General features: G+C 38.2%; 2 protein-coding genes across 6 annotated transcripts in view; both read right to left on the bottom strand.

Moving 5' to 3' along the window:
* The window catches only part of LOC128736424 (TOX high mobility group box family member 4-A-like), a 162,903-nt gene that overhangs the window by 55,078 nt on the left and 81,883 nt on the right, over positions 1–25,942 (bottom strand). For 3 of the 4 annotated variants that reach the window (XM_053830925.1, XM_053830909.1, XM_053830917.1), the window contains 4 exons: positions 23,651–23,734; positions 10,263–10,549; positions 9,063–9,330; positions 8,850–8,989 (listed from right to left, as the gene is read on the bottom strand). In XM_053830925.1, the coding sequence (XP_053686900.1) occupies positions 8,850–8,989; positions 9,063–9,330; positions 10,263–10,549; positions 23,651–23,734 (779 nt within the window). Of the gene's footprint in view, positions 1–8,849; positions 8,990–9,062; positions 9,331–10,262; positions 10,550–13,208; positions 13,252–23,650; positions 23,735–25,942 lie in introns of those variants that run through there. The other variant, XM_053830931.1, reaches the window with a different exon arrangement.
* LOC128736454 (meiotic recombination protein SPO11) lies at positions 21,383–22,578 on the bottom strand. Of its 2 annotated transcripts, XM_053830947.1 has the most exons (4): positions 22,480–22,578; positions 21,947–22,421; positions 21,743–21,880; positions 21,383–21,682 (listed from the first exon to the last, which is right to left on the bottom strand). In XM_053830947.1, exons 2-4 carry the CDS (start codon positions 22,388–22,390, stop codon positions 21,383–21,385), a joined length of 882 nt encoding a protein of 293 aa, XP_053686922.1. In that variant the 5' UTR covers positions 22,391–22,421; positions 22,480–22,578. The 2 variants fall into 2 exon arrangements, with proteins under 2 accessions (XP_053686922.1, XP_053686914.1); XM_053830939.1 differs by having other exon boundaries at positions 21,935–22,506.

Genomic DNA, 25,942 nt, shown 5'->3' with positions numbered 1-25,942 from the left:
GTATTCACAAAACTATCCATGGTGTGAAAGCATATTAGAAATTTATTTACAAAATTTCAAAATCATTGGTTGGTGTGTTAAACGACGATTATATAACGCAATCGTGAAAAGTGGTTAAATCAACTGACATCGGCGTAACAGAGGTGTCCAGGGAACTTCTGGTTTATGGAGCTTGAGGTTTATATGGCAACCAGAAGGGAAAAGGTGGCATACATTCTCAAGCATATGAAACTATCGAAGTTCGCTAAGAAATTTCTGCTTTGGCAGGCAATGTGGTCTTGTGACTTGAAAAGCGACATTTTCATTGCTACCGAGACCGACAAGCAGGAAACTCATGTGATTTTCGTGAAAAAGTGTCTAGAAAAACCTTTCAAGGCGTGTTTCTCAAAACTGGACGTTCAAAGTTGGTGAGCAAGATTTCTCGAAAACAGTTTTTTTAAGAACGTTTGCTGGTAATCAATCGAAGGTTTTTTCTCAGCATTTTTTATTTCATGAGGCACATTTTTGTAAAAAAAAACGATTATGGTGTATGAGAAGCTACCATTGACGCTTTATTTTAGAAATGTTACAAAAGAATAACAATAGCAGCTATATCAATACTATTTTTATAAATAAAATATGTTAAAATATATTCGAAAGTTACCGTAATATGTGTATGATTTATCTTTCTAATCAAATAAAAGGTTTTTTCAGACAAAGTGCTAGAAAAATAGACTTTTACAGGCGTCCCAACTGTATATATTACTCAAATTGCATTTTTTTATTTTCATGTTTTTGGATGTAAATTTTACCCAAAACCAGAGCCTGGCAATACCTAGAACTTAAAGTATTTGTGTTGTAAATATTTATTATCAAAAAGTCAGTTATAAAAGCAAAATATGGTAAATCTACGTAAGTGTTGAACTTTATCCATTTTATCTCCTTAAGCACTAGCCCACACAATTGTGTAGGCGAAAGCTACTGTTAAAAAGATTTTCTACAATCGTTCATGGCGCTTTCAACAGTTGAGCACCTTAACATTAAAAGTTGCACATTAAAGTTGCACTTATTCCAATCAGTAGTTAAATACATTTTTCAAAAAGCAGTTCTACAAACTATCAAAAACGAGCAGTCCATAAAGGGCTATAATTAAGCGTTCAAGTTAAAAATTTCACTTGAACAAAAAATAATTAGGTGAAAACTACTACTTATGATTTGAGAGAATGCATACCAGTATATTCAAGTGATTGAACATAACATAAAAACGCAGAAAAGACGCAATAATTTCGAAAAGTAGTAATTGTACCGCTAGGCTTCGAATTCAATCTTGGAAATGGAGGAACAATTGAAAAAATTTACATCATAACTGCGTTGTGCTAGTTCGGCACTTATTACCTACATTCATCCGGCAATCGTCTAAGCAGAGTATGAGACTGAACATTACTAGCATTTTCTTTTCGCGCTTTACATATATTTCCGTGTAAAGTGAACGGCTATGAACGAACGTAGCTACATATCTACATATATCCATTCGGGTATCCGTGGCACAGTTTCATATAGCGCTATTACACGAAGAGATATATAATAATAAAATTTGATTTACTACCGTGGCTGCGGCAATAAATATACTTAATGACATAAATGGTCAAATTAAAATATCTCTCTGCAAAACAAGAACTCTATACAAGAGCGGATTGCTATCAGAATGGGTTTTCTTGCACGGAGTGGTCGTTGTGATAAGCTTAACAAGAGATAAAGAAAAAGCTAATTTGCAACAATTGACAGTTGTAATAATAGTAGAAGAGCGGGTCGTAGCAGATGTTGGTGGGTCAGTTATCATTTACAGCACAATTGACTCAGAATACGGTTCTTTACACCTGCAAACCTTTTGACTTATGAAATAAAAACGGAACGTTACAGCACGACGGTACCCTGAGCTCCCCTATTTGACTGAGAGTGCGCTGCTGCAGGCAGATTTTGAGATAATGGTGATAAATAGTCGATTTCGCGATAAATTACAACAAAAATGGAAAAGTTGAGCTCAAGTTCAATATTATTCGCATGAAATTATTGCTGGCGGTAATGCAATGTATAAATTTTATAACAATAATTTGCCGATCATTATCACGGTGTGGCTTATAACAAGACGTAGTTTCAAAGGTTAAAAGCCGATGAAGTTTAACAGAGTATACGAGAATGCCATTTGTTTATTCTGGTGTTGCTGTGATTTGTGTATCATTCATAGCTGTTTCGAATTTAAGTGCAAATCCTCACGCCATTGAAGTAAGTTAAAGGTAAAAGGTAAGATGTACTGAAACTACCAGAGAGGTTGATCTGTATTAAGACACGTTTCATAAGGGTGGAAATATATTTCTTGCAATGCAGTGACCGCACATAAACGCTTTTCCTTTACATACTATGAAAATCTGTTTGAGCTAAGCCAGTCATTTGTTATCCGTCCGAAAAGAAATATTGAAAGCTATTTTTCACTTCCGACTCATTGACTTTTATTATTAGCGAAAAATCAGAATATTTATGTTGCAAATCTTGAGAAATGAATCCTATTGGAAACGGACTTGGCAATTTACGAACGTGCGTAGAAATACTAGTTTGATTTGGGTTAGGTTAAATTGACAATTCTGGCTTTAATTTTCAGAAGGTCGCATAATGCATGCAAAAGGGTTGATTATGCGACGTTTTGAAAACTGAAGCCAGAATTGGTGAAAAATATAGCAATTTTCAGCATTATCAATACACGCAAATTGGTAGATTTTAATACAAAATTCATTTCATCATACTGTATTTGATATCACTGAAAATATTTACCCAACTGAGGGAAATATGGCAGATAGGAAAGAGAAAAAAAACACTATTCGAAAAATAAACATAAATGAAACCCAAACGACAATAGCGTCATCGGTAGGGCCCTAAACGAAGGGAAACGACAAACAACAGATGTGATATCACACTCAGCGGCAAGTTTGGAGAAACTGAAAACAGCTCGAGGTGGGGTGTAGATTTCGAAATATGCTTCATGTTGCATCAAACGATTTGAAGAGCTATTAATATAATTGAATGCGATTTTTTCATGATGCAAAATATTCCTATTAAAAATAATCGATTCAAGGCAATGGCATCCCGCGTATTAGGTAATAACAACAAGCTCCAATAAAGTATGTACACGCAAACGGACTGTCAGAAGGTTATTCCTCAAGCTTTTCTGGGGAAGATACTGTCGACGTAGGACTACGTCTTACTGGAAGGTAGACTGTCATTCCAAAAACTCTAAAAAGATGAGCGTCCAAAACAACATAGGTTTGATTTTCTGATATTTTATATTTTTGCACGAATCGGCATCAATCGACACCAACTCCAAGTAAGTCTTGGAAATAAAGAAAAGAAACTTCAATAAAGAAAATTATTGATTATGAAGTGCGCTATTGAGAAAATGCCAAATCTTATGCCACGTCTGCTTGACAGATGAACTGGAACAATATTGGATAGTTGGAACTTCGAAAGCAAGATGGCTTCACGATCATTGCTAGTGCAGCTGCAGACGAACTTGCGGTTGATGAAGATTAAATTGATTTTTCGCGATTTTGAAAATTTAGTCGAAATCTCTGAAGTCGATTTGTCAATTTTCTAAACATATCCGTCGAATCGGTGCCCGGTCTGGCTACTTTATTATTGTTATTGACATTTAATTTTTACGACACTGGTCTAATTAGCCAGTTGTTTGTTCAAATCTCGACTAGGAGAGGCTGTTAGAGTTAATAGGATCGTAGCATTAGCCCCGCGATTGTCCTGGAGTCCAATAGCCGGTTGCGAAGTCTATTAAATAAAAACTAAAGATCAAGTTTCGAAAACGGAATGGTGCACCTAGCATTTGGTTACTTTATTTTCGAGATCTGGATTGTCTAGAAATACTTTGGCAAAGCTTGTTTATGCGATAGAACGCAGCAAATACTGCGGTGTGATTTTAAATTTGGCATTCCCGATTTAGTGTCTAGTATTCAAGCATTCGTTTTATGGCAATATACGGCTCGCCTACCGAGAATATAGTAAAATACTGACCACCATATGTGTTGTAGAACAAATCATAATTCAAAAACAGTAGAAAGTTTTGATTGCTTAAGAACACAACGTTATTTTCGTGCTACTTGTTTAATTTTTCCTTTGACTATATTGACTGTGCATGGGCCAAAAGAAAAAAAAAGGTTTCCTTTTCATGATTTTCCATCAAAATCCTGCCTAACGTAGTCCTACGTCAACCCTGCAGTCGTGTCTATAACACAACTCCTTTAATTTTATACTCTACGTGTTTCTAACGGTTTCTCGTGAATGATACTTCTGATCGCCTTGCACCTCACCAACATCACTAACCAAATAAAATATTTTGTAATCAAATGATAAAAACATATGTTTTACAGTTTACATTTACACGAATTTTAAAATTTTTGCAGTTTCTCAAAGCGCATAGTTGATATACGCGCTATTATCAGTCACGGTTGCACGGTATTATTACCCCGTTTATCACTATTGAATTGCCTCTTGATTGGCCATTTCATTTAAGTTATGAGCAAAAATGTGAAAACCATTCAACGATCTTAGTATCGAATAAAAGGCCTCGTTACTGTAAAGTTTCATTCAAAGATTGTAGTTGGAATTGCAATTTAACTAAGTATCAATTAGTTACCTGTTTCTCAGAGATGACTTAACTGATGTGTATGTTATTATTAGCCTTGGTTAGAAGCCGTAATAGTTTTATAGTTTAGTATCGAGTTATTTTACAGCAACTGAACAAAATTTGGACATTATAAAACGAACTATATGACGAACTTCTGTGTATAATCAATAAACAGTTGAATTCTACTTTATTCTGAAGCAGTGTAAACCACAGACGAACAGACGAGACTCTTGCGTTAATTCCATCGTCCATGTAAAAACCACACATTTTTAAAAAAAGCATGTTTCACAACATGCCCACACAACAGCGCTCGAGTGTTGAGTATAAAACCGTACAAATGTCAAAACGCTACAGTATCAAACCTTACACATTTAAATTATGATCCTAAATCACCCTATTGGCATCTGCAGCTCTATATCGAGCTGCAATGAGTGATAGCGTCAGGATGTCCCGGGCTCACAATTTGACAGCGGGCCCAAATCAGACAGCTGGCAGTTGAGTGAAACGCAGTGGTGAAGTGCTATTTAATTTTCGCACACACGAGATGTTGGCGACGAAAAGATGGTTGCCTGCCGATGGGGTGTCCTAAATAATATATGTAATATTACAAAAAAAGGTTTCTTTTACTGTTAGGTAAACCAGATCGAGATTACAGTGTGGTGTTATTAGAAAACCATTCAATGGATGGTTGAAGCACTGACGAACTGACATGATACATAGAAGAAAATCCTTTAAAAACCATCGTCCTACACATTTTGCTTTCACACTAGCACCCTCTGTTATGCATGTCGCGGAGTAACTTACATTTGCAGGGTTTTATACTGTAGGGTTTTTACATTTGTATGGTTTTATACTGAAAACTCGAGACAACACGGTTTTATACTGAAAACTCGAGCGCCACGTTGAGAAACATACTTTTTTGGAAAATGAGTAGTTTTTGAATGGACGATGGAATTAACGCAAGTTTCTCGTCTGTCTCGACGAGACGCCCGCGGTAATTTCATCGTCTATATAAAAACTTCTCATTTTCCAAAATAGCATGTTTCATAACATAGCCACACCGCAGCACTCGAGTATTGCTTCGAGTGCTGAGTATAAACCAGTACAAATGCAAAAACTTTACTGCATAAAATCCTACAAATGTAAATTACTTCGCATAAACTAATCATAACAAGGAGTATTAGCAAAAACATCCCGATCAGATGATTCTAACAAAAATCTTACAGAATTGTTGCTCAAGTTGATATTTCTATCAAACTTTGTTATAAATGTGATAGTAAAACTTGCGACACACAAATTTTTTTTACCAAGATTCTTTCTCGTTCTGTTACTTATAACACGCTTTGTTACAATTTGGTTATACAGCAAGACAGAATACTGATTTTTGTTACTCATCTTGATATCAACTAGATCAAATTATATCAGTATTTGATATATTTGTGATATGCCTAGAGCAAATTTTGTTACAATTTTTGTTATTTTAACTACTAACGAGACCAAGTTTAGAACAAAACGCAAAGGAGATTTTGTTATAAAATACTTGTTATTTAGAACTCATCCTGTTATAAATTTGATATTTTCATTTGATCGGGATTCCATCAAGAAAATGGTATCTCTTCCTCGAGCCCATACAAATGACAAGTAGTATAAAAAACAGCGCATCCCTCCCGACAAAAACTGAAGGTGTGTGTACTTGTAAAAAGCAAAGCCTTGGTGCTACATTCTGTTATCAAGACTTGACCTTCTGTTTTTATACGACAGACTTCACAGCCAGCTATTAGAGTGCAGAACAATTGAAAATCCAGTTGCTATGATCCTATTGACTCTAACAGCCTCTCCCAGTCGCGATTGGAACATACAACGACTGGCTTATTAAGCCAGCGTCATACCTCGGAGCCAACAGGTAGGCTGTGGGTACATGTATTGGTGAGCAAATCTTCAAATGTTCAAATGCAAAATCAAATGTTGAGGCATTGCGCAATTTTGATAACTGAACAGCAAATGTCAGAAACAAAATAGAATGGTGTCTGCACGCTCTCCGTACTAAGGGCGATGTAAAGTCTATCGTCTTGGCTCAATCTTCTGCGTGACTCGAAGGCAAACGAGTGTTTCTAACATACGCATGAAATATATTACCCGATTCATGATAGTTCCAGTCAGCCGCGCAAGTTTAGACGGGTAGATGTCATCGTTCTCGTTATGTTGTACTTCAACTTGCAAAATCTGCCGGATTGAGAAGATTTGATTCGTGGTAGCATCCGTTTCCATGGGCTTATGAACAACGCGATTAATATTAATAAATGTCGGAATAGTTTTTGAAAGCGTCTTTTGGAGAGCAAGTCGAATATCATTTCATCTGTCGCCTTCGTTTCTTTCATTTATGATCACTCTTTTGCATATACCGGCTTTATGATCACTCTTTTGCATATACCAGTCATAGGCTTCGTGAGATAGATTAGAGTTCTCGGAAAACTTTCGCGTATCATTGACATGTCGTTCCGTCTATACTTGGACGACGGAAACGTCGTCCTAACGCTCATGTTATTCGCCCGAATTTTCTCTGCCACCTCTACATTGCATTCTTCATTATTCCAATCGCTGCTTCCCATTTATGCCTCTACTCCTAGCGTCGTCGCCATTGATAAATATACGGATGATGACTGCATTAGCCATCTTTGAGGGTACTAAGCATTACCGCTTCGCTTTGGGTAGTCTTGCCGCAAGCCGCTGCATAGAGTTCTCGGCAGATTAGGGTTTCCGCAGCTTTGTGATGTTGAACAGTGGAACTATACGCTGCCGTGTCAGATATTGGACAGTTTTGAGAGTATGTACATCGGTGCTAAGTAATGTTCCGAATCGTTGTGAATATCTTGGTAGATGCGAAGGTTGACGATGTCTTAGGAAAATGTCAGTAAGTCGAAAAAATCATGCGAGTGGGACATAAAAAACGCAAGTTGCACTGATAACGGCTACGTTAGATTGGTAATACTGTCATAGTGATTTACAGCACACGCGACTCTTTCTACTTTCTCAATCATAGAGGTAATCTAGGTTTTCTGATCCCGCTTGCAGAATCCTGTAACAGTTTTCAATGCTATGTGTGACGCTGAAGCTGACTTAACCATTATAGTTTGTAGTCGTATAATACTAGTGTTCGGCTTCCCCTTTTCATTCGCCTAATGATCCAAGGTGCCCAATCAGCAGTTAGTGTTCATGTTGTGCGATGCTCAGTCGCACTGTAAGCGCGAAGATAGTGAATCATCACTCTTCTCGAAAGTGGACGTACTCATCGACCATTCGCATCATTGCAATGTTATCGACCTGTAAGCGTGCCACGTTCAACCACCACCGCCATTTGACGAGCAGCGTCATCAGCTACTATTCTTCGACCCGGGTGTGCGCTGTAACTAGACGCGCAACAGTAAGTTCACTCATGTATAAGATGTACTAAGCTTACCATCGGTGGGTGAACTACGAAAGCAAATCGTCATTCCCGTACGGATCGCGCTACGCCAATCTTAACGATCCAGCGTGCCTAGCTACCAATTAGTGTTCAAGTTGTGCGGTGCTCAATCGCACTGAAATCGTCAAAATAGTGACTATAAATGACCGAACTGTTGCCCCACGTCTCACTGAAGCTAAGTAGTTTTTATATGTAAAGCGATAAGATGGTTACTCAGTTTATGTTACAGCTCTATGCGACAGCTCAGTCATTATGTCGTTCTGCTCGACTTACACATCCTATCATCGTACGTCATCACGCCCAATTTGCACCGCAGTCTGCAGACATAGTACTACCTTACTTGGTCATCCCTTCGCACTTGTATCCAGCATCGCATCGCATCTCAGCAAGTCTTTAACCACATCGCTTCGTGAAATAAGTATCCTAACCGGGACATCACTCTCATCGACCTTGGGTGCCTCAGTTTAAACAAACATTTAGGTGCAAGACTAGCTCTACGATACTTGGTTGTACTTTAGAAGGAAGATACTTCGGGATAGTGAGACGAACGTCGTTAACGGACATGTTTTATTGATGTCGGCTGCATAGCAGTTGATCGGCAGCAATTCTGCCTGCCTTGTGATTCCGATTCGAAGGACCATTATGTACAATTGATAAAATTATATATAATTTCAAATTTTAAAAAAGTGGAATGCTGCATTTACTAAAAAGGCTACTCACTTTTGAGGTTCGTTAGGATCCCGTTTCTTCTTTTTCTTCGCAACCTTTGGTTTCTTTGCTAACGAGGCGGCAGGAGATTTGGACCTGTTAGAATCACCGTCAAATACCGGCTCAGGTGATGGTCGTTTCAGGGTGTTAGTCTGTTGATAAAATAGAATCGAGAATTATTCTTTAGTAATTTAGTTCCGATGTAAACCATATTGTGTTCATTACCGGAATGGCATCATCGCTATCTTCGCTAGTTGTTCCTGGTTCGTTATTGGCTATATGGTGTCCACCCGCCTGGGGAGGGGACCGGCCCACAAAACCCCCAGATCCACCGACAGGAGCACCAGTACTCGTCGGTGGGGACATTTGTGTTGGCATTTGTGGCGACTGTTGCGGCGGTTGAAGTACGTGCAGGGTTGCATTCGGATTGTTAGGACTAGGACTGTTCAGCTGGTGATATGTGGGCTGATTCGGTGACTGCATCGGATAAGGACTGTTGGGACAAAAAATATATACGAAATCGTAAAAGTATTCATTATCGACTACAAGTGCGTAGCTCTCGCTAACAGAGGCATTTTTGCGATACCAAGCGTATTACCAAAAGTTATGTAAAAGTGTGGGTAAAGCACAATGAAAATGGTCATTTTAATTACAACAATGCCATGAAAAAACTATCAAAATTTAGAGTTGACCCCATTTTGATCAAAGTTTGTGTATACTTTTGCCTTTCTCGAAAATTTTTTTTTTCACCCGGAGAATCGAGTCTAAAAACCCGGATAATCGAATCCCCGGATAATCGAATCCCCGGATAATCGAATCCCCGGATAATCGAGTCCGGCCTGTATTTCATGCTTTCATAGTTACGTAACTGCCAAAATGAATCATCACAGGTTGAACTCCTCAGAAACTTGCAAAACTCGAGATCGTGACAAAGGTCGTCTGAAATTTACAATTTATGTACAGCACAGTTTAACTTGTGGCAATACGAAGTTTGCGGGTCAGCTAATAAATAATATGCAAAGAATGATGAAGTTTGAATTGTTAATTTGAATGTAAAACATTTTACCATGCTAAAAACGAATACTTTTGTTGCCAAAAACAAGCAATGTACATTGACAAAAATTTATATTTTATGCCGCATGTTTTGAGTGCTAATATAATTTATTGGTTAAGCAACGATATAGATACTGGTGTCGAAATCCCAATTGACCTCGAGGTATGACTCGGGTCTAACAAGTAAGGGTCAATAGTCCTGTAACAAAAGATGCTTTTTCGACTTTGCTTTAGCTTATAAGCAGCAACAGTATTTAATTGTTTTATATTCTAATTATTGTCACATGTCGAGTGATAGCGACAACTTAACAACGTGAAGTGGCAGTGTTATACGCTACTCATACGTAGAGCAGATGGTAGAACAACACATACCTGTGGTGATTTAAATGTGAATCTTGATGCCATTGATTGTATTGTTGCTGCTGCGGTTGGTCACTTAGCATTCCCATATGAGGCGGTGGCTGACCATTATTGTGCATTTGATACTGATGCTGCTCCATTTGATGCGTTTGATGAGGATGCTGGTGTTGTTGTTGCTGCTGCTGCTGCTGTTGCTGCTGTTGTTGCTGTTGCTGTTGCTGCTGATGTTGGGAATGAAGATGCGAATTCATATTGGGAATGTCAAATTCCTCGTCTCCAAATGATGGTGTGTGGAACGTCTGTAACATGCAACAAAAGATATAATATATTTTTACTAGAGAGAAAAGATCGTCTTATCCAAAATAGGTGTTAGATTTGAAGTGGTATGTTTCATTTTGCCATCTAAAGGTAGCCTCCAGAATTACGAATTTCTAAAAAACCTTTGAATCAAAGGCCGTTGATCCTTACCAAATCAAATCAACACGGCCATAATTAAAGTGTTTTTGTCGTAATTTAGTATTTTTCTCCAACATTAATGATTTTCACCCGAAAAAGGAACAGTGGAATAAATTCCATTGTTAACAAAAACTAAAACTGGTAAATAAATAGGACATTCGACACCTCATTTGTAATGTTTTCATCGCCACTGGTAACAAATATTGCATTAGGGTAGTTGCTCCAATAATTGTGGTAGCAGCTATACTTGCGCTATAATAATGTATATTTAAGTCACCGAAGCATTTTATATAAAACAATTACGTTTGCTGTATAATCCGAGTTTTAGGAGTTTGGGTTTTTTAAACTAACACCACTTTAGGCTTAGCTGGAAGACGCTTGATTTTATAATTGCGCTACCTTGACCTTTATAATTGCGTTATTTCAGCTAGCAATACAAACGAAATAGCACAATAGGAACCGGTAAGATCGAATTGAACCATAAAAATTCATTTTTTCTAATAAAGTCACTTCTAAAACGTATATAATTATCTTGCCCAGTGACAAATGCCTTGTTTTTAAAAGTAATAATCCCACAAACATTATTTGAAGCATATATCCCAGTGAACAAGAAAAGAGGCATGACATTGTGCTTAGCTGCGCCATTAACGGAGCGTGTGCCCTAACTGTATTTCAAATGCCGTCTGCCTGGGTGACATTGAGCCAAAAGAGTATAGGTTTTTGTTCTTTAGATTGTTATACACAAAATTTAGCGAGTACGTTGATTCAAAGCTTGTCAATATATACTTCAATGTTTAGTTAACAACCGCCAGAAAGATGGTTTAGCTACATTGAACATTGATAATATTAAAATTACATGAACTTTGGCACAATCTCATCTCTTCTAGGGGACGACATTGTGCCAAAACCATAAAGTTAAGCTAAATACTTAATAAATAAACTGTAGCGTATCTAGTAACAATACACATGTAGAACAATATGAACTAATACGTATGGGACCGACTATGAACCACGTGGGCTATTAGAAGTCGGGGGACGACCAAAAACAACGCAACTTACAAATTATAATGAAATGTATGGACGAAAACTATTCGGGGAGTCTACAACAACCAATAATAAGTACGCAGCTTATAGACAGCAACTAAATATATAGTAGCGTCTCCAGGCTTTAGAAAGGGGAAATGGAAGGGGCGTAAAATCTCAGAAGACTTATCTATTTGATCATTCTATAAAGTTAATTATTTACTTCGTTCGAGATGCTGCAGGCAGAGGTTACGGAATCAGCCTCACTTTTGAAACCGACAATATATATAAGGTAAATCATATTTGTCTCGTAATAAAGTGTTTATTCAAAAGATCTGAAGTTTCTAGAGAAAAAGTAAAAATAAATTGTAATTATGTAGCAGACTTACGATACTGTTTGCTCTTTAAAAGATAATGCAATCTAAATTGTCAAAATACTTTGTTCCCTAGTACGCAAGGCAAGTGTGTTGATGTACACTGACGCATTTTTGTTGTGTATGTGAATTTGACACTCCGAACCAATCGTTATAATTCGGCACAATCTCACCTCGTGGAGCTAGGAAAGTGCAAAATTTAGAAGAAAGATATATTTTCGTAATCAAAAGCCGCTCAACGCATAATACCCTTTCAATATATTGTAAATGAATACTTTATCTATCTTCAGAATAGCAAGTTGATGCGAGTTCTTGTTTGGGTTTGTTTATATGGGACATTTCTTGACAACGTTTTTTCTCGGTATTTTTAACCCTAAAGTTTGAAACCCTTTTTAAGCCAAACCGTTCGCAAATATTATTAGTGCTTCATTCCACGTTATGAATAAATATGTTATGTTTCAAATCGTCTTGAATTTGAGCCATTAGTTTGCATAGATCTAATCTATGTTTATAAACAAACATTGTTGATTTTTGGCACAATGTCACCCCAGATGGCGGTACTGTGTAAGTAGTTTTGCTTTCTCAATGTGACACAGCATAGCATAATAACATGCATTTCAGATACAACGGAAACCATTCAACCGAAGGAATATCATTCAATATTCACTTAAAATATTAGCTTAAAAATGACGAACCCGAACCGAAGAAGGTGCTTTTATTGATCCTCATTCTGTTGACCGGTGAAATTACCGTTCGCTTAAATGATGGATTGCTTTTTGCGTCTCGGGAGCTCAAGGATGTCGAAATTATATATTCATTCAATTTACATTCTGTTGATACCTTTTATTACCATTTAGCTATTCCACTATGAAAACGATATCTCGTCGTCAGATCGATTTCGGCAAGCGCGTGCGCCTCGAAACGTAACTTCCCGAGGTGGATGCTTCGTGCACTAGACATATTTGAGTTAGTATGTTATTGTTTGGCACTCTGCCTCTCGGGTTCGAAAGTAGAAATCATTCTCAAACACGCACTTCAAACGAAATGTTTATTCGTTCAACGGAACATTTTATATGGTTTTACAACGGCCTAATGACCCACTTACCTCAAAAGGTGGAGGTAGAAAAGCAAAACACTGTTATCGCATTGGATTTATATTCCATTTTCTCCATTTTTCTTCTTCTATCCTGCACTATTAATTTTATTTTTCTTCATTATTGTCATTAATATAAACAGTTCATTAAATTAAATGTCAGTGTGCAAATAACACAAATAATACGCGTTTTCTTTTAGTCTTTTGCTTCGTTGAGCGGCGTATCGTGTTACTTCGTCGCTTGGTGGGAAAGAAGGAAAAACCGGTGAGGGCCCTGCAATAACTGCCTTCTTCATGTGATTCAGTAAGACTTTTTGCGTATTGTACTACCTCTCGCTTGCATGTAATGGTTCTTCGTGAATAAATTCTTTGCCTAAATTCACTACACAGTACAGTAGGTACATACAACACAGGAATATTTAATTAAATAAATAAAACGTGACATGAAATTGATAAGCAGTTAGATGTTTACATATCTACCCCACCCCATTCCGTTCGTCTTCGTGCATTGAGAATAAATGGTTTGCAATGAGTAGATATTCGGCAACGAAATATGTTGTACACTTTTAGATGATGAACGTGTATAGTTCAACTAGCAGAGCACACCCATTTCACATTTAGGTGATTGACGTAAAACAACCCTAGCAAGTTGAAAAAAAAACAATTGCAAATCAATTTCCAACAGGCATTACATTTCAATCAATGATAGTTTATACATTTGATGTACCATTTAACATTGTATGTATTCAAATACTGTGTTCTAAAAATCGTTTGAATATGTACAATGAGCTCATTGATTTCAATATTCTATGGTTATTTTGAAACGGTTACGGTTATTATAGGGTTTCTAACAGTTCAGCAAAATTGGTAGCTGATATTGTCAACTTTATTATAATGTGAAAAAATTGTATCTTGCGTCGCGGTTTCATTCGTAAAATTATTATCAAATCAAAAAAAGCTCGATCGAAAGTACAAACGGTTCCACGTCTAACCTAAAACACATTGATTCGATCGGCCAGTGCAATAAAACTAATCCGAATTTCATGTTGATTGAAGGTCGACGCCAATCGTAACACACAAAGTTAAATCGAAGAGGCGAAGAACAGCAATTGAATGGATAGATAGACACATGCCGGGCAAAAAGGGTAAAGCTGGATCGCAAAAAGAGCCCATTCAATCGAATCAAATTTATCATTTAAAATCCGTACCATAGATAGCGACATCGCTAATTGAATGAGTTCATTAGCAAGCACAATAAGTCATCACTTCGGAGCAGTTCTCCTTGTATCATCTACATGAGTTCGCACGTGTACAAACATACTTCGTTCACACCCCGCTTAGTTTAAGAGAACACAAATGAGTGTTATGTACATGTAGGCATGCTATGGAAAGTTGTAGAGACTAAAAGACACAGCTGTATATATGTTCCGTAAAATTCAATTTCAATACGCGTTACTTCTGCAGTGGAGATGGACATGATTCAAAGAGACGAGAAAGAGAGCAACTAATCCGAGTATTTCCTTTCGCAAAATAATCCAACTGTCAATCAGTATTTTCTTTCCGACTGTTTCTTAACAACAAAAAATCCAATTTAGGTTATTCAAGTTCCACACCGGTTACTATCGTCTGTTATACTAGTACTACACTGCCGTTGATTCAAATAGTTTGAATACTGCATTGACAATATAATTACAAAACCTAGACTTTTAGGATCGCAACTATAGCAACCTGAGCAATCAAATTCTCAGGAAATGTTAGTATTGCAGGTTGCAGTGAAACTACTAAACGCACGGCAACTGCAGCCAAAGATCTTGCTATCAGTGTTGCTATCTAAATGGAACCGTTGCAGTACATCATAATAGAGAATATTATCAGTCGTTTTTCTTCTTCAAAAAATATCAATCAAATTGTTTCTATGCAATTTTCAATTTTCATAATATTTTCAACAAAAATTGTGTGATGAAATCCAAAAACTGCACTTGTTATCCCTGCGGTTACAATTGGAAGCCTGTTTATTACATTAATCCAATTTTACATTCCAAAGTTTTTCGAAACTTTAGCAACACTGGATACGAGCGCAGCAGCCCTGACAGCTGACAGTTAACAAACATAGTGGCATCAAATTTTCGCAACGTGAATTTTTCTACTGTTAAATTTAGGTCACTTTGCACTCTTATGATGAATTATTTGCAGTGTATATTTCGAAATAACCATCAACCGATCTCGAAACCTATCTATTAGCTCACTTTTATTCTGCATCTACTGTTTGGTAATCAGCAATTTGACGGCTCGCAAAGATTTGACATGAATAAATGACAGCTCGCTGCTGGGATTTTACTTGCCTTTTGTCTGCAAGTTCCTTGTATTTCGCGTTTATGATACAATTTGTAATACGATATAGTACATTATAGTTTTGGGAATCTTTTGCTAGACGGGTTCAAAAACTTCCCATCAAGAAGACTGGCATCTCTTCCTCGAGCCCATACAAATGGCAAGCAACAGAATCAACAGCGCAACCCTCCCGACAGAAGTTCAAGCTGTGGGTACATGCATTGGTGGGAGAAGAAGTGCGCGAGCGTGGCAATTCATTGGATACGTGTTTGTGTATATCCATATTTTGATCTACACACACTCTAATATGTGTTAGTTCAACTTTGACTCGGCAGATAGCATTGCTGTTGCCAGTCCTCTTGATGGAATGTTTTTGACGGGTTGCTTCTTAGTAACGTTTATTAGAACAGTTGAACCACCATCATACATAAAATACATTGATTCGATATGAAAACCTGGAAAATTAGATGAAAATTAGACCAATGCAAGTATTAAAATAAGTTTATTTTACAAAAACCCATTGTGATAAGATGATTGCTTCAGTTCATAAACAAACCACCATTAATCAATAGGAGCAAACGTAGAGTAAACCACACCGCATACACGACGAAGTTTTAACATAAGCTGGAGGGCAGCTTTAAAGCAGTTTAATGTTTTTCCTTTCAGTGACAATCCATTGAGTGAGAATAACTTATAATCGGCCGCACTGCATTCCTTGAACCAGTACTCCTCTACTTAAGCGATCCACACACAAAACTGCACCCCAAACGCCACATGCCCCGGCAGGTAAGCTGCCACAAGTCGACGAAGAGGTTGTTCGTTCGCATGCCCTGGAAAATATGTAACATACATTTTGCTCTATTCGTCACGCGAAACTAACGTATGCATTAAAAAATGGACTAATTCCGGATGGTGATGAAAAACAACTACAAGAGATAATGCAACGGAACAGGTTTCCTTTACTAAGTTTATTAAGCCAGTCCCGGAGTTGCTTTGCGGCAGAAATGGTGAAAACAATCAGGCGACTACGCTCGATGCTTTGTTTGTACTGCCAACTTCACTCAGGAGCTTGGTGTGGCAGATATATTTGGCGTTATCGCTTAACTCCTTGGCGGGAGACATCAAGTACCTGATCCCCTGCCAGTCGTTACACTCCAGCGTCCACGTCATCCATTATGACTACGACGTCGTGCTTCGCTAGAAAGATGTTTTTCACCAGCATGTTCAGCCACTCGTTCTGGGTGATTTCCTGCTACTCAGACGTCTTCATCACTGTTTCTACCACAATAGATCAAAATAATGGTCGCAGTGGTCTAACCTTTCGATAAAAAAACTGTTTGGCCGATTGCTCCGATCTTCCGAGCCAATGCGCGGAAAGATGAGGCCACCTGTTCAGCTTCTGTTGCATTTAACGGTCGCGCAGCACCGTTGGGCGGCCAGAGCCAGACTTAATTTCGACGGTCTCACCTTTCTTCAGAAGGGAGAGCACGTTGTAAATGCCGGATCGACCCATATACGACACACGCTAAGTTCCTCGAGATGTTCAACTTCTTCGCTCTGGAGTGGAGCTGGCAATATGAACAAAGCATCGAGCGTAGTTTTTTAACTGTTTTCGCCATCTACAAATCAACTGATAACCCTGTCGATTTTCTGTACATGCTTAAGAAACATAGGACTAAAGGACTCAATTTGTTTCATTGAATTATGTTCTGTAGTTTTTTTCATAGCCATCTGAAATCAGTCAATATTTTTAATGTATACGTTACATGCGCGTATCGTGTATCATCTTATAGTTTGCTTATTTCCAGGACTGTAGCGTGTTGTTTCATTCGTAAACCGCTTTATAGATAGCGCTAACAAAAAAGTATCGCAGGAGCCTTACTTTATATATACGATATATACATATACGTAACTGTCAATGAAGGCGACTTCCAGAAACACACAGAAAGGTAACCGTTTGCATGTAAATTACATTCAGCTAGGTTCAGAGTCGTAGCGTGATATTATAATGCTCTTGGCGAAGACCCGATCTGGCGCCCCCTAGATCCGTAAATCAGCGTTCCTTACAAGTTTATCATATTTCGAATTATACAATCGTGCACCTTTCGCCTAGCGCCCCTTTTCTAGTACTTCGCTATACTTATTGATAATGGCTTACTGAAGTTCAGGCCTCTAGAGCTAACAGCCTTAGTGAGAACCAGTCTAGCCAATTGGATGCTACGGCACTAACTAGAATACATAAAAACGTTATTTTAAAATTAGAGTATGTTGCTACATAGTCATAATTGCCTATTCCCGTCCTATCCAACATTTCCTATTCAACATCCAACATCCTATCAACATTTTTATGACACACAATGCAAAACTAGTTATTCCCTAATATTTTAGTTAGTTGTCCATCATACGCGATCAATCAAAGTAAGCTGAGATCTATTTAAATGATTTTTATCATTGAAGAAGTCCTACCAGCCAAATTTCCTACGTTTTTTCGTGCGACGAAGAAGACAATGTCGACTAATCGTTTTAATTTCCGTCATTCATAAATGAAAATAACTCACTCAAGGCATTGTCGTTATTCTACAGCCAGGAAAACTTGCCTGACCTGCAGAAATTTTGTAGAATAACATTTGTCATGCCGTCCTACACAAATACATGCGCGTTAGCTTCGTAAACATTGTTGTGATTTTTAGTTCGGACGATGAAAAATTTTGATGGACGGATTTTAAAACGGTACGACGAATTTAAGAAATAAAGTCAGTTGCGTAATTTCAATAATATGCTTTAACAATCGCTTTTCAGTGATTTCAAAGTTCACGGATCGGAAGGTGAGTGTGTTTTAGTCAAATCAGCACAAGAACTTTTGGAGTATTCATTAAATCCATCCAACAAATGATGAAAATTAGAATGGCTTTACTTATTACGACGGGAATTAGAAAAAAAAAACCCTAGCTGTAGCACGAGCGAGTGGCCTCGCGTCTTGCTGAGAACGATTGTTGAGATTTCAAAAACTCCGAGCCCTCGTAGGTCCTCCTCAAGCATTGTGCACATTTCATACTCATACAGAGCAATCGGTCTAATGAGCGTCTTGTATGGGGTACACTTTGTACGGGGGCTTAGTCTATTCGACCACAAGTGCTTGTAAATCTCATAGTATACAAGACTTCCCCTCCGAATCTCCCGGATGATGTCATTGTCCACTGCTACCAGTGAGCCAAGATAGACAGATTCGTCAACTACCCAAACTCCTCGCCATCGATCGCTACGCTACCGGCCAAGCACCGTCGGTCGGCCTCGGTTCTGCCGGCTAGCATGTACTTTGTTTTAGAGGTACCGTAAAACGGGGTAACATTGATCACAGGGGTAACATTGTTCAAATGGACCATTCGCATAAATAAGTGAAATAAACAACTTCTGTCAACTTTCCTGAACTGATCAATATTACCTCCAACGATCAATGTTACCCCGTTTTACGGTATTTACCTTTGATCCCATCTTTTCTGCTTCGCTCTTTAGCTTGGTATACTGTTCAATCACCACCAGAGATGTTCTGCTAATAATATCCATGTTATCGGGAAATCAGAGGAATTGACTAGATTTGTTGAAGATAGTGACCCGCGTGTTGATATCATCGCCTTGACGAAGCCCTCTGCGTGATTAGAATGAACTCGACAATGCGAACATAGTTGAATCAGTTTGATGAACTTCCTGGGGAAGCCATTCTCGCTCTTTTCAGTCGATGAAATCATATGCAGTTTTGAAGTCAACGAACAAATGGTGTGTGGAAATTCTGTATTCACGGTCATTTTGGAGGATCTGCCTCAGTGTAAATATTTGATCCGTTGTTGACAATATTGCAACGAAACCGATCTTATAAAATCCCACAAATCTGTTCGCAATTGGTGATAGTCGGCGGAAAATGATTTGAGACAGCATTTTGGAGGCGGTATTGAGAATGGTGATTCTCACAGTCCAACTTGTCGCCTCTCTTGTAGATCAGGTAGATAACCCCATCTTTCCACAGTATCCCAAAATCTAACAATCAGTCCTTGTAGATAGATGGCCAGCTTTTCGGATCCCATTGTAATAAATTCTGCTCCGATGCCCAACCGATTTATTGTTCTGTAGCTGCATGATGGCCTCCTTAACTTCGCCCATCGTTGGGACGGCATCTCTTTTCCGTTTGTCGCACCGTCGAACTTGCTTTCCCCGCCGCCATAGTTCTCCACCTGGGCACCATTCAGGAGATCATCGAAGTACTGCTTCCAACTTTCAGTCGCCTCACGATTGTTCGTCAAGATAATGCCATTTTTATCCCGACGCATTTCGGCACTATCTTTCCAGTTCTTTCCAGATCCAGCGTATTTCCACGTTCTGCGTATGGCACTGCGCATCTTGGCCGCTCACGAAGCTTTCTCCTCATGTGATGGATGAGGAGAAAGCCAAATTTATCGTCAAACTAGTCATTCCGCTGGTTCTGTGCCACGTGCTCGATGGAGCTTTCCACTACACTGTTATTGACTGTTTTGATACTGTTCTAACAGTCCTCGAAAGGGGCTTCGTCCAGCCCGTCCTGTTTCGGCATCGAATGCACGTAGTTTACGACGACGTCTAACTGCTTCAGCTGCGCGAGATTTAACCGAGGCTGACATCGGGACAAAATGTTATTAGCAAAGGAGAGTTTTGGGCATATCTTAACCATCACTTTGGGCTTAAATGTCTTTCTAAGACTTGACCTTTCTTCAGCCTTCAACCGGTTATTAGATAGAATACAGGACAATTACGCAATTAGTGCAATGATTCTACTCTCTTAGTCGAGAATCGAAAATATGACGACTGGCTTCGTACTGCGAAACTAATTAGGCAATCGATTCACGCACCAACTACGCGTAGAAATCCTCTTTATCGGTATCTTCGAGGTGAAGGCTGTGCACGTTAATGGTGACTATATTGAAGAACCGGCCCCTGATTCTTAACTTGCACATTCGTCGATCGCTTGGCCACCACCCAATCACCCGATTCCGCATCTCGCCCATCACTGCAACTCTGGCTTGCTGCAGCTCTGGTAGATGGTATGTCCATCTCTCAACGTACATATCGTTGAGCCCTTCCAACACACCTCCTGCAGTGCTACGATGTCAAACTTGCGACTCTTCTATACGTTGAAGAACGCTCGAGTGCTCCCTTGGAAGTAGAGAGATCGACAGTTCCACATTCCGAGTTTCCAATTCATAGTTTTTTTTCTTCGCATAGGTTTATTCCAACTATTGCATTCCGAATTTCTATGTTTATCGTTCATTGCTTATTAGTTTTTTATGGTGGTGGCTTGCAAGGCCTGCGGCACCAACCATCTGTCTGACTTGGAAGGCCCACGAAGCTCAAAAGAGCCCCCTTTCCCTGTCAGCATACGACCTTGGCTTCCATCGGGGTTGGTAACTCGATCTCTACCAAAGTATTCCTGTTGGTACCACGAGAAAGTAAGCATCCATCGAAACTGCACCCGTCGAAACAACTGGTAAACTGAAGGAGCGATACCGGGAGAATAGGGCGGGTGCGATAAAATATCCTAAATCAATCCCAGCGGCAATTGGAAATACTGAGATAAACGGCTTTTTTCTGAAAAAAAATCCCCACTGTTCACCGGTTACAGCAAAAATCATTTATTTTGTAAATACTGCGTAATAGTTTTCGACGGAAGTGAACTGAATTGTTATTATTATTAAGGAAACTGGATTATGTAATAGATTTACAAATACATATTATTGTTTGGTTAGATGAAATTTTATTCGGAACAACAACATAATTGAAAAACAAAGAAATCAGTTGATTTGTTACAATACGTTTGCGTGTACTGTGTTTTATAACGACAACTGTTCGAGTTGATTGGGCAGATACTTGCTTACTAAATAGTCTATTGATAAATCGGCCAAACTTTCAATTTCTGCTTTGCCTTCTTCTTGCTGTAGAAGTTTCAGTTCCCTTTGCAACTCACAACCAGATTTACCAATATAAGGACGTTTCAACAATTCAACTATTCGGGAGTGATCTCTATCGGTAAGTGGAAGCTTCTTCAGTTGTAATAAAGCTATATGAGATGGTCGAATTCCAAGCCATTGAATCGTCGGGACAGCTAAACTGTGCGACTGATGAGAAAGTGTCTTAAAGTTTGATTGAGAAATGATTTAGTAATTAGAGAGGAATGATAAGACCAATCATACCAGAGAGCCAAACTTGTAAACGCAATAGATTTCGATTCCATAAGGATCTGCATCTACTAGTGCATACATGGGTGTCTGATATAAATTCCAAATTTTCTTCAATAGTAAACGAGTTCCCACATCTGGATAACCTTTACTCTAAAGAGAAAAACATGCGATCAAAAGATTTTCACGGTTCACCAAAGCACCTACCGTAACTAATACCACTCTTTTTGTAAGTCGCACTAGAACACCATCGTCTAAAAGTCGCCGAAAAACGGTATCCTTTTCCACTATCAACAGCAAGTCAGCGTTAACGGTAATCTCTACCAATCCATGTACGTCACAGGGGATTGAAGTTCCAAGAGAATTGAAACAATCAACCATCTCCTCATTTTTCGAACGAAATTGAAGAGGTCCTGCCACCAGTCCTTTTGAAGAGGCAAATACTTTTAGCTCCCAGGGATCAGCTTTTAACAGAGAACAAATGTCCCGGAGACCTTCATCGACATGTCTTTGGTTGCGAGTAAGCTTTGGATCACGATAGTACAGTTCACGTTTTGTGCACGAAGATTGTGAAGCGAGAAGTTTGAAAATCTCTGTTAACAGGAACATCACGAGCATGAAACGATGTTTTCCATTTTTGCTATGGAAACGAATAGTTTTCATGGTATCTTCACCCGCAGATTTCCGAGTCAAACTAAAATAACTGTCCTTTTTGATTTGTTATGTGAAAATTTAGCTGAAAACTTACGTACATGTCATTCTCTACGAAGCAATTGTCCCAGGAAGCCCTAGATTTTACTTTCAATGAAAGTTTTTCTCCTTCGGATTCTAATTTTCTAAGTTTTCTGAATATGGCTATTATGGATGAAATAAGTTCTCTCGATCGTTCGGGTATTTTTCCTTGGTTGTTCAAGTACATCATATCGAGACTAGGTATTGTTGAACTACGATGATTTGGTATAGTTTCTTGAGTGTCTATACCGGAGTCGTCGGAATTATTATGAGAAAAAAGCAATGCAATGCCTGCATTTTGTGACTCATGTGCCACATTCTTGAATTCTATCGGTAGAATAGTACCGAAATCATTGAAATGTGATTTTCTGTCAGAATATATGTTGGATTGGGATTGGGAAATTGGAATAATATTGTACTTCAAAGTAGGTGTTGTCGTTTCTAGATTGGCATCTGTCTTTTGTTGTGAAACGATGTATTTACTTTCTCCGCTAGCCACTTCAACGCAAATTGGATTCAGTGATCCTTTTGAGCTGAAATTGACTTCAGAATCAGACAAAATATTACTGTTTTGTAGATCTGGCTCATGCTTTTTACACTGTCGTGGATCAATATGAGTTTGTCTATTACGGAACGAAGTTTCTGGATTGTTGGCCTCTATTGCTCTTTTGAACACTGCCATTCTATTCCAATGCTCCAGTCTTTTATCGAGTGAATTTTCATTCTGCCATGAAATAGCACCTGTTTTGTTTACATCATGCCTTTTTCCAGAATCCAGAGATCCCTGATAAGATACTGGAAAGAACGCAGAGCTTTTCGTCCTTTCATCGCAATAACCGGGCGTTGAGATCATACCAATGTCAGATTCAAATTCACTTCCTTCATCCCGGTCGCTAATGTTACCAATAATACCAGTAAGACTGACAGATGAATTGAAAAACTTTTCATCTTCAGCAGTCATATTAGACTCCGAAGAAGAACACGAAAGTAGTGATTCATCACTGAAAGGTTCCAGCGGATCACTGATATCCATTTGGTTTGAGTCGTAAGAATCCAAAGAGAACACGGAATTTGATGGGCTCGATGGCGGAGTTGAGTCAAAGAATGTTTCTAGAAGGCTTGAGCTCTAAATGGGAAAACAAATCGAACAACGTATGAAATGGCTGAATGATAACATCCGAATAAACTTACGTGATCATTCATGTTGTAATGGTGCCCGTGCTGGCCATTGTAGTGTGGCACCGATAATGATACGTCCAGATTTGATTCGTTGCGCTGCAAAGAAGAAAAAACACAGATATTTAACTATCGATCTATACTTCTATTTAACTAATTAACTTGAGGGGATATTTCGAGTATAAAAAATATGACAGAATTATTTTAATGAAGAAGACTATTGCAATAAGTTTCGTATTAATCAAAGTAAGTACAGAAACAGTATATGGTGAAAAATATCATTCAATTCAAAAATTTCTTCATAAAAAACTAAACGCGATTTAATCATTATTCTCAGACACATCTTTTTTGCTCACTTTTAATAATTTGAATACAGCTGCAATGTGACTCTCACTACGAGGATCTGACTGACGGGAGAACGGGGATGAATTTAAGGTAGACGACGATTTCATGCAACCCAAAACAAAAATCTGGTATTCTGTGATGTGATTAGAAGGCTTATTATCAGCAGAAGTCGTACCTACTATGGATTACATGAGAATCTGCGGTCGAATAATCTCAGCCTCCGTACAAAGTGTACCCTGACAAAACGCTAATAGGGCGTTTGCAGAGTGCATATGTATTGGAGAGCTGTTGGGCAGGCAAAAGTGACAGCTCCATATAAACTATATGGGCTGGGAAGGGCGAGATTTTTTAAATGATTTAATTTCTTCATTTAAAACAGAAATTATTACATGCGTGATATGTATAGCAAGGTAATATATCTGTTTACTAAATAACAAATCTATTTTCAACAAACAAGCTAAAACGCGGTAGAAATTATCAAAAATTTAAATATTAACTATGTTAGCGGGATAAAACTGAACAAATATCGATAGCCAGCGATTACTTTCTGACAAGAAAACAATAAATTATACTAAAATTAATGCTACATTCAGTTATTTCGAACTTGGGCTATACGGCATGCTGCATCCGAAAGCCGTATTTTTGGGTCACCAATTTAATGATAATTCACTGAAATATTAGTTGCTAAATGTAAACATGTATATCGGGGTACATTTCTTGGTTGATTTAAACATTAATTGTTTTGAATGGATAAATAGTTTCAGAAAAAATTATCATTTTATCCAACGCGTTTTTGCTGCATCGAATAGGAAAAGATGAAATGTGTGCCTAACAGACGTCTTGCATGTGTGTGTAGCAAAAGCCCTATTCGACCAGCAACTTTGCTCCCTACGGGCATGAATACAACGTAAAGAGGACCTACGGGTAAGCGAACAGCGTAAAAAAAATCGACAACCCAAATTTTTTTTATTTTCATAAATGTTTTGTACTGACACTTGACACTTGTGTTGGTTTCTCATCGTCTTCAATATCCCATTCATCATTTTCTTGTTCAAGGAACATCCTCAGTTGTGACTCTTATGAACTGTAATATGTTTTGATTGAAATCAATTCGGCACATTTTATATGCAACGTTTTACTGCCATAGAAACATTCTAAATATGTCACCTGTTTTAACTTCTACATGACGAACTTTGCTTTTCTTTTTGAAGAGTCGTTCATTTTAACGCTCTTTCTTGTAAACCGGTTCAATTGAACGGCTCGTGAGCCGTTCGCCCATCCCTATCAAAGAATAAGCACTAAAAACTTTACCAAAGGGTATGTAACATATCAATATTTAGTCGATGATATTTTCAAAAAAATCGACAAAAATCAGAGCTCTTGAAAGCTACGTTGGCATTCTCTTGTACTCGCAAAGACTAGTAAGTTATGTAGAAATGACGGTAATGTATGTTCAAAGAATACTGCAAAGCATTAAACAATGTTGACAAAAGTTCAACGGTAATTATTCCAATATAAATGAACGTATTGCTAATTCGATACACTTTCCGAGTTTTAATGTGGAAATAATCAACAGCAACTAAATTTACAAACCATACGAAAAATCAATTAATTCACGCATAATGAGCGAATATTGAGCATACTTCACTTCACATCAACTGTATGTAAAAAGGACACAGAATTTGAGATTCGGGACTGCGCAGTACACAACGATAAACGAGCAAACGAAAATTAAATTAGAATACATGAACAGCAAGCAAGACATCATATGAAAGTTGAAGCATTCCTTGTCTAGCTTCACATTCATGATGACATCCATTTTCTGAATTTTCCAACAGATTTTGACTGTATATTATACCCATATAGACTGCCAGTCAACAGGAAAAAAAGACAAAGAGTTGTAGGAATATAAGTCATCATTAAAGTATGGTTTAGTGAAGCGCAGTTGTGAAATTTAATTCT

Source organism: Sabethes cyaneus, chromosome 1 (genome assembly GCF_943734655.1).
Source record: "Sabethes cyaneus chromosome 1, idSabCyanKW18_F2, whole genome shotgun sequence".
NCBI lineage: Eukaryota > Metazoa > Arthropoda > Insecta > Diptera > Culicidae > Sabethes > Sabethes cyaneus.
This window is presented reverse-complemented; position numbering and strand designations above follow the sequence as displayed.

Coding starts and splice junctions, on each gene's coding strand:
- LOC128736454 (XM_053830939.1), bottom strand. CDS start 22,390: ATGAAAACTATTCGTTTCCATAGCAAAAATGGAAAACATCGTTTCATG. Junction 21,881..21,934: donor AAAGAGTGGTATTAGTTACG/GTAGGTGCTTTG, acceptor TTTTCTCTTTAG/AGTAAAGGTTATCCAGATGT. Junction 21,683..21,742: donor TTTACAAGTTTGGCTCTCTG/GTATGATTGGTC, acceptor TCAAACTTTAAG/ACACTTTCTCATCAGTCGCA.